At 33.6% G+C, this 17,125-nt stretch overlaps 1 protein-coding gene across 1 annotated transcript in view; it reads left to right on the top strand.

Moving 5' to 3' along the window:
- Positions 1–13,651: 13,651 nt before the first annotated feature.
- The window catches only part of LOC106465284 (peroxidasin homolog), a 16,523-nt gene continuing 13,049 nt past the window's right edge, over positions 13,652–17,125 (top strand). Inside the window, exon 1 of the mRNA XM_022393149.1 lies at positions 13,652–13,719. Coding sequence (XP_022248857.1) covers positions 13,652–13,719 — 68 coding nt within the window. The remainder of the gene's footprint in view (positions 13,720–17,125) is intronic.

Genomic DNA, 17,125 nt, shown 5'->3' on the forward strand with positions numbered 1-17,125 from the left:
ATTAATATTTTAATAGCTAACAAACAGATACACGTAAGTGCCTGTATTAATATTTTGATAACTAACTAACAGATGCACACAAGTGGTTGTATTAATATTTTAATAACTAACAAACAGATACACGCAAGTGCCTGTATTAATATTTTGGTAACTAACTAACAGATACACGCAAGTGGTTGTATTAATATTTTAATAACTAACAAACAGATACACGCAAGTGCCTGTATTAATATTTTGATAACTAACTAACAGATACACGCAAGTGCCTGTATTAATATTTTATTAACTAACTAACAAGTGTCTGTATTAATATTTTAATAACTAAGTAACAGATACACGCAAGTGGTTGTAATGATATTTTAATAACTAACTAACAGATACACGCAAGTGCCTGTATTAATATCTTAATAACTAACTAACAGATACACGCAAGTGCCTGTATTAATATTTTAATAACTAACTAACAGGTACACGCAAGAGCCTGTATTAGTATTTTAATAACTAACTAACAGATACACGCAAGTGCCTGTATTAATAGTTTAATAACTAACTAACAGATACACGCAAGTGCCTGTATTAATATTTTAATAACTAACTAACAGATACACGCAAGAGCCTGTATTAGTATTTTAATAACTAACTAACAGATACACGCAAGAGCCTGTATTAGTATTTTAATAACTAACTAACAGATACACGCAAGAGCCTGTATTAGTATTTTAATAACTAACTAACAGATACACGCAAGTGGTTGTATAATCTCCTGCGCCACATAGATGGTGATGGTAGATGTAACAATAAAGATGAAATGCTGCAGTTGCCTAAGTACACCAATTTTTTTTTTTTTGTAAGAACTTATTAATGCCTGTGAGCACGGCAGTGACTTATAAAGATTGAAGACTAAGATGGCGCTGCAAAGTTTATCTGAAGCCGTTAGACCCTTTAAAGAACAGATAATTATGGTGTCCCGTTTCTACACAGCGGAGTGGAATGTGTATAGTACCGCCCTATCACTCTGTGCAGGTGGAGTTTCGTGAACTCTGACTTTACATGCACATGTTCATCAATTGAGTAGTGCCTTAGTTTAGATTCTCAGCCAAGGAAACACATTTGGTCTTATGTTTATAAAAATTGCTTAATTATACATTAAATGTTTTTTCTGTTTTGTTGTTGTTGTTTTTTCTGGCACGGTTTTTATTTTGTTTTGCCTGTAACACTGATTAATTGGTACAAAAATACTTGAAACAAACCACCATGGCTATAAATAAATACATAAGAACCGCGGAAGTTAGGGACGACTGTCTCTAACACATTCAGGTGGGAGTGATACTCTCGTCATGGCCTTAAGCAATGAATAGATTAAATAAGTATAAACTTGAATAGAATAAAAACTTAAAATTAGTAACACTGAAAAAGTGCAAATGTTATTCATCCTAATTATTTTTATCTAAAATAAACACTCTTCTATTATTGTTAACACTAGTCTTTTTCTTTCTTTCTTTATGATGGTTTTTAGGTCTTTTGGTGGTATTTAAAACCTGGGAGGGTCAGGCGCAACCTTGACCTCTTCCGCCCTCCTTGACAATTGTTTTGTTTAATTTTTTTTTCCAAGAAATTACTAGTATAATTACAATACGATGATAATTGATTGTGCCAAATTTTTCGAGCGCGAACCCTGACCCCTAATATAGTCGTGCCAATGTAGGTAATTAAAGTAGTATTTAATATGATGAATACACTTTCTCTTCATTTAATTTATGCGAAAGTTCTGCACATTACAAACAATTCTGGTTGTATTCATACACATTTTTCTTTAGTTTTAAATTATTCTGAAAGTGTTGTACATAAACACCGTTTCAATGCTCTCTTAGTTCTTAAACTAATGATAGGGTTTATGTATAGCAATAGGTGGCCTTAATTTATGCTTATTTCTAATGTATATGTTAATTGAGGAGAGATGCTTAGGGCTACTTTCTTCATGTATTCGGTAGTGGCCCAATTCACGTAAAAGTTCGTTTTTATTCCACTTTTTCGCGAAATAACTTAGCGAGCAATGTAGGGGTCTAACAGGCAGGGGTTGCAGATTTGCGTATCTGTGTAAGAAGTTTGATTAAGTTGATTTTGATATTTTAAAGGCTGTCGTTAGTAGGGAATTTATATTGTTTGTAGTTTAGTTCTTACATGTGATGGTGCTATGTTAATCCATGCATATTCTATAGAAGAACGTATGCAATAAATAAACTTATTATTCCAAAAAGGTTTAATCTCGAAGTTTAAGTTCATGGGAGGTCCAGTTCAATCTACAATTTGATCAACGTGTGTTATTGGGTTATGGTAGTTTCGGAGAATTCTACTCCTCATCAGTAACCCTGAACACAGTCACTATAAGAAAAAACTATACTCTGGATATATAAAGTGAAGAAAAAGTGTTATTGGCCACTATTCAGTTTTTCACATTATATAACCGCACAAAAACACGAATAATAAATAAACTTAGTATTCCAAAAATTGTATAACCTAATAACACACGTTGGTCAAAGTGTAGGTTGAACTGGACCTTCCTTGAACTTAGACTTCAAGATTAAGCAATTTTTCGAATACTAAGTTTATTTATTATAACTGCTATTGTCCGGCTATATAATGTGAAGAACTGAATAATGGCCAATAACACTTTTTCTTCATCTCACCTATCCAATGTATAGGTTTTTCTCATAGTGACTACAAAGCACGTTCACATCAACAGTATATCTGAGAACGTATGCATGTTATATGTATTTTGATAATGTTCGTAGCGGATGTTCCACTGTTCTTGCCTGCCAGACTCCTAGCATAAGTTCGTGCGTTGCTTGTTTGTTTTTTAACTTTGTAAATAGTATTATTTGAGTTTTCGGAACATTAATTCCAGTACGGTATTTTTGACAATATTTTACAATTCTTTTTAGTTGTGGTTTAACATTTGTGGACGTTATTGATGAAGTGGGAGCACTTTTCCAAATTGCAACATCGTCAGTGAATTGTAATGCATATCCAAGATTTGGATCTTTTAGGGGCATATTGCTCACATACATGATGAATATAATAGTATTAACTATTTTCCCCTGGGGAACACCCGTTTCAGGAGGGAAATATGAATAGATGCCCTCCACAAAACTCCACATTTCCTGTTTTCCAAAGAGTTTGACAGCCAGCGAATAATCCTGCGCGGGAGTTACATTTTTGACATACGGAACCTCAGTGTTGAATGCTTTCTCGATATCAAGAAAGCAAGCGACAGTGCATTCTTCTATATTAAAGCTATCTGTGATTAACCTAACTAAACGTTCCGCAGCTTGCTTGAATTTTCTGGAACCATTTTGTACTTCCGGTAACTTAGATGTGACCTACACGAATGTGGAGAGTCTATTTCTTTTATTCTTTCTAAAATTTTGCCTAAGCATCTGGTCAGGCTGATCGGACGGTAGCTGTCCTATTTATTGACTGTTTTTCCTTCCTTGTGAAACATTGAAACATTCGCTTGCTTCCAAGAAACTGGGATGTAACCAGAGTTTAATTAAAGATAGGTTTAAAAGTCCAGTTAAGTGTTAACACAATTACTGAGTACTTTTTTCCCCAAGAAACTGGGATGTAACCAGAGTTTAATTAAAGATAGGTTTAAAAGTCCAGTTAAGTGTTAAAACAAATACTGAGTACTTTTTTCCCCAAGAAACTGGGATGTAACCAGAGTTTAATTAAAGATAGGTTTAAAAGTCCAGTTAAGTGTTAAAACAATTACTGAGTAGTTTTTTTTTGTTTTTTTTTTAGGAGGATGGCTTATTGCTTTAATTGAATATACAACTTATGTTATTGTTATTTCCTTGATTACTTGGCGGACGATATGATTGTCATCTTTTACATTGCAGTTTGTTTTGCTATTAATGTGTGTGGAAATAGTGGTTTGTACGTGTTTCTATTGTATGTTATATATTCATTAACTTGATTATAGAAGTGTATGTTCATTTCTGGATCTCAGGTGTTGTAAACGTGTTTTGTAAATGTTGTTTAAACGTTTTTATTAGTGTGTGCTAGTGTGTCATTAATTTCGAATGTTGGGTATGTACGTGCTGTATTCTCACAGAGGCCCAAAGTACCAATGGAGATCCTCCATAATTCTCAGTTATTTCCATAGCTACCCCAAGGTGGGGGGGGGGTACCCCGTTAGGACACTCGTCCGTAGTATCTGAGCAAGTGTGACATATTTGATATGTTTGTTTATTGTTAAACACAAAGCTGTACAATGGGCTATCTACGTTGTGTCCACCACGAGTATTGTAATCATGGTTTTAGGTTGTGAGCTCTCAGACTTGCCGGTGAGCCATTGGGAGAGGGGGGGGCATGTTTGATCTCATTAACTTGTAAGTGGGGTTATGAATACAGTTCCAAACATCTTTCCCCCGGGATACCAAGGGGGCTAGAAACACAGTTCGATCACAGATTCGAGATAAGCGACTTACAAACCTACTCTTACACCACCATAATGCCTGAGAGACCTTCCTGTGTTGTTTTAGCCCTCCTTTGAAGGGGTTACGCCATGTAGAATAAAGACACCACCCGATTCCACCTGCCAGATTTGATACTGCTAGCTCCAAAACTGTGCGTTCGCGAACAAACAGATAAATAAAAAAGCTCTCAAACACTCGAAAATAAGTATATATTCAGAATAGCCGTTGGGGATGGAGCTTCCGAGTCCTTTCTTTCAGTTCATAAAATTTCAGTGCTGAATCTGTAAAAATACTTTATAAGGTTTAATAAAATATGTGGGTGATAATATAATTTATGATACAAACCGTCCATGTCGCCTTTCTCTGAATAAGTATGGTGTGAAGTTATAAAACTTGTTGCTCGAACACGAAGGTTTTTTATTATGATCGAAACACTTAATTACATTAGCTGAAAGAGACGCATGTGGTATTAGACTTTATAGCTTGTATCGTCAAGTATTTTGTTTCTAATCATTAACTGATTTATGCACGATAACGTTCATATATTAAGAGTTTTCACATCATAGCCGCACCCTTTTATGTAGTAAGTTTGCATATTTGACCAGTCCTTGTAACATTTACAATTAAAAACTTACCTTTACTGCACAGTTATCTTACTCCAAGCCACATAAACATACGTAAGTTGCTTTTATGAAGTAAAAATGTCTCTTAGTAAAATATGCACTTAAGTGGTATCGTAATTATAAACTTGATAATATACGGACACAAAGACAGTTTTGTAGATTTTATTATGTCTGTGCTACACGAGACTATGACTTAGTTATTGTGATTTTGTGTATGCGTGTGTCTGTAACGAAGTGTGTGCGGGAACTACACATCAAATTTAAATCAAATATGGCATATTGTTAGACGTCATCCCAAGAGAAGTGAAGTTTCTGACATATCTTCTGTTCCACGGTATAAATAAGGCATCAAATATGACGTCTTCAGTAACTACTCGATGTAGTGGTTGAAGCTTATTTTCATGTTGTGTATAGAAGGTAGATTTGGGTAATAAACTACTGTAATGAATGGTGTGATAAACACTGTTATTTAAATATCCCGACATTTTGGTATGCATTTAGATAATACCATAAAACCATACTTTCGTTCTTAATAATGTGTTGATAATAGGTTGTAAACTTTTGATAAGAATTCCTACCAACATTAAGATAAACAGAAAGTTTCACAAAATTTTAAGGTAGTTTATCGAATCACGAAAAATTAAAACAATGAATAAACTATATTTACTTACAAACACACAAATACGCATTTCAGAAGATACGGAGATAGAGAGAATCACCTATATTGTGAGAACACCTTTATCATTCTTCTCGAAACAGACAATTTATGTTTATTGCACTTTCGTTGGAGAAACCGATGAGCTGACGAATTTAAATTCCTTGCATTTTGTTTGTGGTATATTAGCTTTTCGCTGAAAACGTTTTTTTTTTTGTTTTAATTTTGCGGAGCGTGTAACGAATCTGTTATCGACCTCTCTCTAAACAGCCCATATAACGGTGTCGACGTTCATAACAAATATCCGCCGTCATAATAATTTGAGATTCAACTTGAAAACGACCATTTTTATGCGACTAGTTTTAAAATTTAGAATCGATCTTCACGGATATTAGTGCTGTTGATGTCAACGTTTCAGCAGTAAAAAGCTTTAATAAACATTTTACACCATTTTACAGTCGTGCGCGTAGCAGTAATTGTGCACATTCTCGTAAAGTCAAAACTCGTTTACTTATTACTTGCTTTTTAATGTCTGGAGTAATCAAGTTGGACGTTTATGGTTCCAAAAGGGTTAAGTATAGAAATATATAGTAACAATTCTAGTAGTCTTAAACTGTTCTGTGTAATTCTTATTGATAGATAACTGTATTCCTGTGTACCGGATGTGCAACTTCTCGCGTGTTGTTTATCATTTCACTTGTTTAAATTAATGATACTTAAGCTCGCGACATTCACATAAAAATATCGATAAATTGGTGTTTTAAGAGAGCGAAAGATGATGATAAACCTTTATTATTAATACAACGCGCGAGGGTAAATTATTCTGGATAGTCAATATATAAAGACAGATTAGAAATTCTCTCAGACTCTAATGAAACGTTTTGCTCAGGTCATCGCTACTCTTTGTATCTTTCTCATTGTATCGTTATAAAATTTGAGGGATTGATTTAGCAAACTATTGATAAAAACGTTTTTAGTAAACAACTTAATCAAATAACTCTGAAACGCATAAAGAATGTTTATGCTTTATTCATATGTCTTGTTTTAAACGAAACATTAACTAATTGAAATGTAGAAAAACTCACGATCTTGAGTCATCATTTTCACCAGTAAAATTATCATTTCATATACCTCAGTCGTTTTTTAAAAAACCATGTATGTATCATGTCCGAATGTAATAAGTGTTTTATAATGACTTTTATAATTAAGGAATGTTTTAAAAGTTTATATTATTTAGAAGTTGTTCTTCATGCGAAACGTGTTTATCAATATAAAGCAATTTAACTTTAATCAAATTGTACAGTTTTATGTGACGCTTAATTTTATTTGAACTAATTGTTACTCACTTAATATTAACAATGTTTAGCGTCTAGCTTAAGGCATGATAATCGGGGTTTAATAACATAAACAACACTGGAATCGAGCCCAAGTAGCCTTTGTAGTAAACCTGTATTAGAATTTTAAAGGTATTGACATATTTCAACAGCAGGCTGAAAATTAAGCTTATTATATACACAGTATATACAAACAAACCAAGGTAATGAATTACTGAGGAGAAATGTCTCTACACTTATCCTACCATTAAGTGTTAGCACAGAGGAAAAACATCCCCACGTCTGAACGAACTTTCACTGTTTGCGCACAATAGTAAAATTAGATGTATTACTTTCAAACTGTAGAACTACGAGTTAATTTTTTTCCAAACTAAGGCTTAGCGTGCTGTTGATATTTTTACCAGTATTCTGGGTTGACTTTCATTACCTATTTCATTTCTATTATCCTTTTCATTAAGAGCATATATAAATGTTCCAAAAGTAATTGCAAAATGCTTGGGAGTTAATAAAATGTATCTCATAGTTCATAATCACTTCTAAGTTTACTTTCAGCTTAATCCAACAAGTGCATCTAATAGGTATCGTTTTGCTTTCATAAGGCTGTGTGGGCTTTACTGCTTGCTGATACTTCTTCCGATCATGTGTTGTTCTATAATCTGTTTCACAGTTTAATTTGCCTTCCATGTGCGTTCGATACTCCTTATTTTTAAGCATGATTGTTGAACTTTTATTTTTCATTGAAATTATGATGATTTTATTGTCTTTTGGATGATAAAAATCAACAAAATGATTAAACTTTTAACAGAATATACATAGATAACTTAACCAAAACCTGTTTATTCCTAGAACGTAAAGTAATCACGAAACAAAGGAAACTATATTATTTCTAAGTTTTCTCTGTAGTGTAAAAATCACACCCTAGTAATATAGGATTCTGAACGTAAAAGAACAATCACGGTAAAAGCTAAACTAACACAGTCTCTCACCTTCTAATTTACAAGTTCTGCTTATTTTACTGCATTTCTGCTTAGTGGCTATCTCGCTGTACTTGCCACGAGAATTGAATTGAGAATTATAAGGTTATAAGCACTCAATCTTACTGTGGGGTCCCCTAGTGGGACAACTGTAAGTTTACGGACTTACAACGATAAAATACGGGGTTCGAGTCCCCGCGATGGACACGGCAGATAGCCCAGATAGTTCTAAAACAAACAAACAAACTTACTATTAGACGAAATATCCCTAATGTAATTCCTAGTAACATCACAAAGATCCTCTAGTGTCTGAAAATTAAAATCAGGCTAATTAAGAGTGAACAGAAATCCTCTCTATGTTATGAACTTCAATATATAAACTTCATGAGGATCTTCCCGGTGGTGATATCGTTTTTAATAAATTATGCATAGTTAAGGCTGTGATGTTTTTGATTTTACTAATTTATGCACAAGTAACCTCATTTACCATATTTATAAACTTCATTATTATTATGGTTTATAACATTCTGATTTTTCCACACTATACGTTATTTTGATAAGATATCTGGCGGGGATACACAGTCTGTGAAATTGAATCTGTTGTAAATCTCACGAATGAGTTTAAAACTTTAAAATGAGAAAATTAATATATGTGCTCAAGGCTACAACTTCCTACGCCTAACTTCCAATCCCCGTCTGTGGCTAGATAATTCATTTGTTTCGGAAATTCGATTTGCAGAAAGTTACACAAGGGCTAACTAACTACGTTAGCCGTCCCAACTTTAAACTAATAGACTAGAGGGAAGGAACCTAGTCAACAGCACCCATCGCCAGCTCTTGGACTACTCGAATCAAATAGTAGGAGTTGAACGTCACTCTTATAACTCTTATATTGACAGCATCTTTCGAAGCTAAATTACATTTTATTTATTATGTTATTTCTAAATTTATTATCATTGCGCATGTTTGAAAAAAATCACAAGCTGCTGACATTAAAATTAAACAAAAAATTCACAGCACTCTTACAGTCTGCATAAAAATGCTATTTTCAGTAGTTTATTTCGAAACCATTTAAGTCCACAGATAAGTAGTGTATTGTCTGCACCTACGCCTATACCGCACACTATCTCCAATAAAAATTTTATTTGCATTTCAAACATGTTCTCATCAATGGTTCTGGCTTGCTGTGACTACTTAATAGAACACCATCAACGTCCGTTGGTCGCATCTTCTCAGTGGGTTAGTGCAATGCACGTGTTACTTACACTACAACAAAATGAAATCCTGTTTCTGTTTGGAGGCCATTAGCCCACGAGGGTCAAACCACAGTTAACACCATATTCCAAATGTGCATGAAAACTATATTTAGTCGTAACTCTTGACGTTGCCGCTAGGCTCCTGCTGCTAGGGATTAAGGTAACAACATTTATATGTAAACATGTCTGCGAGCTCACGTAAGTTATGTGGTGTGTAAGCCTCTTTTTATAACTTCCTGACCTTTGTATGTCCATTACGAAAATTTACACCACTCTTCCCTATTAATGTTTAAGCTTATGAGTAATGCATGTCTTCTCTGTTGAAACGATTAACGTAATATGGGTCGGTTTTTTTCTCATTTTCGGATTATTTTGAGCAGTTGGTAACTTGGATAATGAAGGACAAAACTTCACATTTGACAGCAAATATGGTAACAAACATCTTAAATTTTATACATATAAAAGCTCAGATGAAACCAATTAACTTTATTCTGAATTTAGAAACAGGGCAACCATCGCTGACGCCAAACTATATGTAAACAAAAAATGTGAAGAAGAATCCAACATATAATTCTCCTAGAATTAACTGAGAAGCCATGTAATCTTTGTTTAGAAATTATCATCCAGCAAAGGAATATATTTTACAGTCAGAGTTTATATACTAGATTTATAAATTCAATACATGAATTTATAAATACGTTTATATTTACTTATAAACATTCTGAATCTGAAGTGTTTAGGCTACATTTATCAGTAACTGTAATTTCAGTGAGTCTAATGCATACATCAATGTTGCTGTAAAAATGTTAAGTATTTGCGAGTAAAAAGATCCTTTTCATAAGAATTAATTTTTTAACACCATGTACCCAAAGCCATAGAGTTCTGCCAGCGATTTAGGAATAAAACCGTTAAATAATGTTAAGAAGACCATTAGAGTCGAGATAAATTCTTGCAGTGGGATCCAAGTCTTTTATTCTGTTACTTTAAGCAATTTCAGCTTGAATTATAGATCGTACATACACATATTATGAAACATATCAAGGCAATGCACCTCTGGGGCTTCAATGTAACAGGAAATGGATGTAGCTTTATTATTAATATTTCCCACTAACAGTGACACATGTTTGGTGGAATAGACCGCTACTCCTTCTGAAAAACTACTTCAAATAGTGAGATCCCACAACCTGTCTTTCCTTTCACTCAGGCGACATTCCAAAATCTCCCAGAGCTGTTCAGTTTATTTCAGTTTGTGGTTATGAAGTGGTCATAACTTATCCTGTGTGGTATAGCATGACATTTTATCATTCTGTTAAGTATATGATCTTTCCCTGTAGTATTTCAACAATGCAGACAGTGCAGTAATATCCAGAATATCATATTCAATAAGACATTCATAAAAACCTTTAATAAGGACCAGTGAATGAAATGCAAACTAGCTAAAATAGGCCTACAACATGATACTCTTCATAGATGAAACGACACAGCCATATCCAAACCTTCTTTTGGCTGTCATAAAAGACAATGCAGTCAATGATTATTGGTCTTATTTTGTCCTTCACCCCAATTTTTCACCCTATAAGAGCCCATACCTTACATTCAAAATCGTAATGAGCGGCTTACAGGCTGCGAACCGTACGTGAAATATGTTAGTGCTGCAATGAGCTTTCAGACAAGCAGTTTTGTTTCATAACACATTTCAAAGATTAAATGTCCAAAGTAATGATTGAAATGTGGATGCCTGAGCAGATATTTTTCTACATTGGTCATTTATTTTTTCAGAACATTAGTGAAATGCAATTTCACTATGAAATGTTTCTTACATTTCTAACATCAGTGCTGTATACAGTCACTATTTTTACTTGTAAGTTCAGGAGTTTTTTTTCTTCTTTTCTTGTGATATCTTAACTCTAAGATTCAATTTCATTTTCAGTAATTTAGGGATAAGACCTAAGATGGTCAGAGACTGACCCACTCGCTACCATTCACCCTCTCGTAGATAATACTATTCGAGTTGGTTAATTTTTCTTTCTTTTAACTATAGTTATTTCTACTTATTATTTGATTTGAAAAACTTCTTACATTTCTTAATCGATCTTCAACCTATTTTATTTAGCTTTAGTAGTAATTTTAGTAATTTTAATTTTTTGGAATTCTTTAAAATATGAAAAATATACAGTCCATTGCTGCAGGATATTGACACATGATTTAAACAGTTCTGTTAAATGTGATTTTTTAAATACTTTCTTTTTATTAATTTTATTTTGTCATGTTAGATGGGGCTATCTTCAGAGATTATATGCAGCAATGAACCGTGGCAATCTCGTGCAAATTCAGTGGGAATGGCCTTATTACTAGTTAGATCTGTGTTTTCTCTCTACTTTGGAATAGTGTGTGTATGTTTTAGCTCCTTTATAAAACATGTATATATATTGTGCAACATTTAAGCTATAAGCGCATTTCAGGCATAAAGTGATCATTAACAGAACAAGTTAGGCTAAAGAAATAAATATAAAGAAACTCAACAATATTCACGTAAATAATACCATGATCCCACCTAACAACAATTGCACCAAACTATGAAGTGCATGAAAAATTATACTACATTTTTGTTGAATTAAAAACACAAACAAGTAAAACAATACAAGCTTGTTTTGTTTCAAGTCTATGATAAAATTTGATAGTTTTATTATATCGCTATTAACAGAGAAACTCTCCCTTAATCAGAGGCAAAGTAGTATTTTTTGGTGGCAGGGCAAGCAACAAGGTATTCCTGTAATTTTTGCATCTGTTTTATACACTGTTTGGAAGGTTCGAAATCTGTTGTATCCAAATATGTAATCCATATAATGGTAATGTATTTTAGTCGGGGGTTATGAGCAATTAGACAGGCATACGGTATCGGAGTGTCCTGTCTTCATTGTTTGTTTGAGGCTAAATACCTTGCTATTGACCTTTTGATCTGGTAGAAGGCTACTACTGTTATCAATGCTGTCCTTGTCAGCACCAAACCTATTTTTGAGTGCCATCACAGCGTCTTTGGGCTTGATAGATCGTATCCATAGAACCTCTACAGACTGCAAGTCGAACATCTCGAAACCTTGCTCATGCATGTAATCGAGAGAATAATGGTGATTTATGTGACTTGCCAGAGAATGGCAAAGTTCCAGTCACAGTCAGTGGGGCTTGGAGCTACCTCCTTGAAGAAGAAGAATGCTTACGTAACAGACCCGTCGGTTACACAGCAAAAAGTACTGCAAATTAACTATGGGTTTTCCGCTTACGGTGTGGCGAATCAAAACTTGGTCAAAGTTTGTTCGATTTGGAAATCGTAAACTGTAATCGTCATATCTCATTGTACACTATATCCTGTTTACGTTTCGTCAAAATTAGATAAATCCCGGACATTTTACGTCCAATTCCTGCAGGGCAAGGAATTTATATGTCATGTTTAAATTTTGTTAATTAATTGTTTTATAGTGGTAGTTTTATTCATTATTTTCAGTACAAAGATGGGTTATTTGAACTGCATCTTTCGTGTGCACATGGTTTTTCCAACCATAGTTACATAAAAAACTGATTTAAAAGCATATGATAAAATGTAATGACTTAAAATATTAATGTTCAAAGAATGACTGTTTATTCTTTTCTTGTGTACCTATAAATTAATATATTATATAAAGCGCATCTGATTAACACAATAAAGATAGGGTTTTAAAGAATGGATATGGCAACTATCGATAGTAAACGAGCTATTTGGGTGACACTAACATAACGCAATAGTGGTGTGTGTGTGATGACCAACGACGAAAACTATTGTGTTCAATGACAAAAACACTACATCTTAAGAATGTATGATGACCAACGACGAAAACTATTGTGTTCAATGACAAAAACACTACATTTTAAGAATGTATGATGACCAACGACGAAAACTATTGTGTTCAATGACAAAAACACTACATTTTAAGAATGTATGATGACCAACGACAAGAGAACTTATTTTGTAATTATGACAGGAAACTTGATTATCAATGAGAGCGGAATAAAGGCTTCTTGTAGGTCACTATTCTAAGGAGCTTGGTAAGTCCGATGTATTGAATTAGCTAGATTACCTACTCGGTTGATTTACAGATCTAATTAATTTAAGTATCCTGCTTTGATCAGAAGTTTATTGATAATCAACTGTAACAGAGCACTGTATATCACTATTAAGTGTTTCAAGGCTAACCATGATAGTAAATAATATTGTTGTATGACTCTGATCGAACATATTATGGATGTTTGGCAATCTTCAACAACAGTGATTAACTCTCCTAACCTGATCCCAAAGAATGCTCGTGCCTGAAGGCATGAAGGGAAGGGGAGATCGAAGGGTACCACCTAGTGGAGGGCGCATGTGGTAAGTTCCATAAGCAGTGCCAGAAGACGGGTAGTTCCAAAGTGTGCTACTAGGAATGGGATGAGATCACCACAATATTTTAATTAACTTACAATTTACGTAGAGAACTATTTTTCATATTAACGTAAAATTATTAAACTTTAGATTGTTTGTTTGTAGTTACGCACAAAGCTAGACAAAGGGCTGTCTGTGCCTCTCTCACCACGGTATCGAAACCCGGATTCTAGCATTGTAAGTCCGCAGACATACGGCTGTGCTACTGGGGGCAGAACTTTAGATATACATGCTATGCATCATATTACGAAGAAAAACTATACTATTTCATTCTCTATAGTTCTTAACACGATATTTGTTTCTGTGTTATCGTTGAAGTTACCCTTATATTTTATTTCGATAACAATAATAAGTAAAGCTTTTGAAGAATTAAAATCATTATTTCACGTTTTACACTTTGAATGTTTGTATAGCGTACTTCATGAATATTCATATGCTAGTTTAACTAAATCTACATGGAGACCTGTTTTCCAGGTTAACATAAAACATTCAAACTCTAGATGTGTATGTTATCTATCATATTACTGAATAATAAAAATACTATTGCATTCTTGTTAGTTCTTGATGTAGCGTATCGCTTTATTTGTAAAACATTCCAATTCTAGATATTTTCATCTGAATCGTATAAGCTAAACGTAATACATTATGCTGACATAGAAAAGTAGGGAGTACAACTGTAGCGTATCGCTTTATTTGTAAAACATTCCAATTCTAGATATTTTCATCTGAATCGTATAAGCTAAACGTAATGCATTATGCTGACATAGAAAAGTAGGGAATACAACTGTATTGAATTTATCATAACATATGTCCGTGTTTTCCTTCTGAATACGGAAAATAGATATTTCATTTATTACAGTTTGGCTAATTGTACAGCATTTCTCACGTTTATCCATATGTTAGTTTAACTTACTGTTTATTTAGAGAATTGTTTTCCATATTAATATGAACATTCAAAAAGCATTCATACATATCATATAACAACATTAATTTTGTTTATCCAAGTAAAAATGGACAGTTGTATTATCAAACAAAGTGTTTGAATAAGTAAAACCATTATTCTGTTTCATGGTGTTTTGCACTTAACGATTTGCTCATGGTATTATGCATGCATTAGTTTAACTTACAATGTATGTAGTCCTGACAGGGACTGTTTTATGCTAACCTAAGCATTCAACCTGTAGATAATTTGAGGTCTGACATGGTGATTAGGGCACTTATCTCGTAATCCGCCGGTCTTGGGTTCGAAACTCCATCATCAAACATGCTCGCCTTCTCAGCCGTGAGGGCGTTATGGTGTGACGGTCAATCCCGTTGGCGGTGAATGGTGTTGATTAGCTGCCTTCTCTCTAGTCTAGCACTGCTAAATTAGGGGCAACTAGTCTAGATAGCCATCAAGTAGCTTTGAGCAAAATTCAAAACAAACAAAGTAGATAATTTCGTATCCAAATGAAAAATAAGTAATAAGAGTATATTCAGCTTATCATGGCCTACGTAGCCCTGTTTTAATTCTTACATCTGATTTTACCTTGTTGTTAAACTCTATAAAATAACATTTTGTTTCAGCTAAATATATGGGGTACACATCAAAGTGATTGGGAACTTGCACCATGCCCCACAGCTGCTTCGATTTTTGCTATAGTATTGTTGCAGACATTTTGTGTCGATGAATATTTAACGTTTGTTTTACACATATTGCACATTCAGTTATAATCTATTTTAGATATGGTAAAAACGTTTGCATTTCAATATGTAATTAAATGTTTGGATATATAAGTGGTTGTCAATATCCAGCATATGATTAATATTCAAAAGTCAGATACATCTGAGTCAAGCATAGCCTTTTATGGTAAACTTGAGAGACGGAAAAGTGAAAACATCTACATCAACAAAGTTGCCAAAGACAAAAGAGATGACCAATTTTATAACTAACTAGACGTACTTTTTCTTAAGATCATACTACACTCACACTTAGCTTTTTCTTCTCATGCCCATCAACTTTATTTAAGTTGTACTTATTTCTGTCAGTAATTGTCTCATAGCAATATAAACTTAACAAATTGCTGTATGATACTGATCATCAATAATACATAGATTTAGGAACATGTTTTGTTTCTCATTGGCATTATGTTACTTTCTTCATTCACCTATCTCGATTTATTCATTATCTCTCACATATCCTAACCTTATCTTTTTTTTTCTTTCAACTCATGTTTTTTATATTCCTTTCTCAAACCAACGCCAAATCGGTTTCTTTTTTTTCTGTCCTTGCACCAGCTTCCCGTATATCGGATTACAAAGTTACATTTTTTCTAGCGACTTAGAGTACTGTAATCTCCTAATTCCTTAAATACTGACCAAAAGTCAGTCACTTTCTCACATTCTCTCATCTTCAACCAATGTTACCTTACACCTAACTTCATGACACATGTTCCCCTCTTCCTAAATACATTCAACAATGTTGATTGTATTCAATCTCGGCTGTATTTCTTTCTAATCTCAATGTTATCCCAGCTTTTGAATTTCCCGCGTTTAATCACACACTCGTTAATGGAACATTAATACTTTCACTGTTTTTATAACATATATCCCATTACAGTTCAGTCTTTGTCTAGATTCTGTTTCATACCTGTTACGTAAGTATAAATTATATACAGAAAACAATAAAATGGCAAGTTTTGCTATATATTTCACTTGAAAAAGTATGTATTAGTGAATGGATTTCATCTACGGTATGTCATTCATTTGGATAAATGTTTGAGAAAGCATGATATTTATTTCACATGAAAAGGTTTAAATTAGTGAATGGATTTCTTCTGTGGTAAGTCATTGATTTAGAAAAAATGTTTGAGAAAGCATAATATTAGTGTTACTGTATTTAGCTGGAACAAAATAATTTCCTGTAGATTTTAATAACTGGATGATAAAATCAGACATAAGAATGAAAACAAGGTTAAATTGAATACTCTCTTACTGTTTTGGACACGAAAATATCTAAAATTTGAATGTTTTTGGTTAACAAGAAAATCAGCCTTTTTCAGGATTATGTACTTGTAGGGTAATCTAGTGTAAGCATATGGTGCTGATCTTATCTCCTACTTCTAGTAGCATACTTTAGGACGGGATTATGTACTTGTAGGGTAATCTAGTGTAAGAATATGGTGCTGATCTTATCTCCCACTTCTAGTAGGATACTTTAGGACGGGATTATTTACTTGTAGGGTAATCTAGTGTAAGAATATGGTGCTGATCTTATCTCCCACTTCTAGTAACATACTTTAGGACGGGATTATTTACTTGTAGGGTAATCTAGTGTAAGAATATGGTGCTGATCTTATCTCCCACTTCTAGT

This window comes from Limulus polyphemus, unplaced genomic scaffold, assembly GCF_000517525.1.
Source record: "Limulus polyphemus unplaced genomic scaffold, Limulus_polyphemus-2.1.2 Scaffold1895, whole genome shotgun sequence".
Taxonomy (NCBI): domain Eukaryota; kingdom Metazoa; phylum Arthropoda; class Merostomata; order Xiphosura; family Limulidae; genus Limulus; species Limulus polyphemus.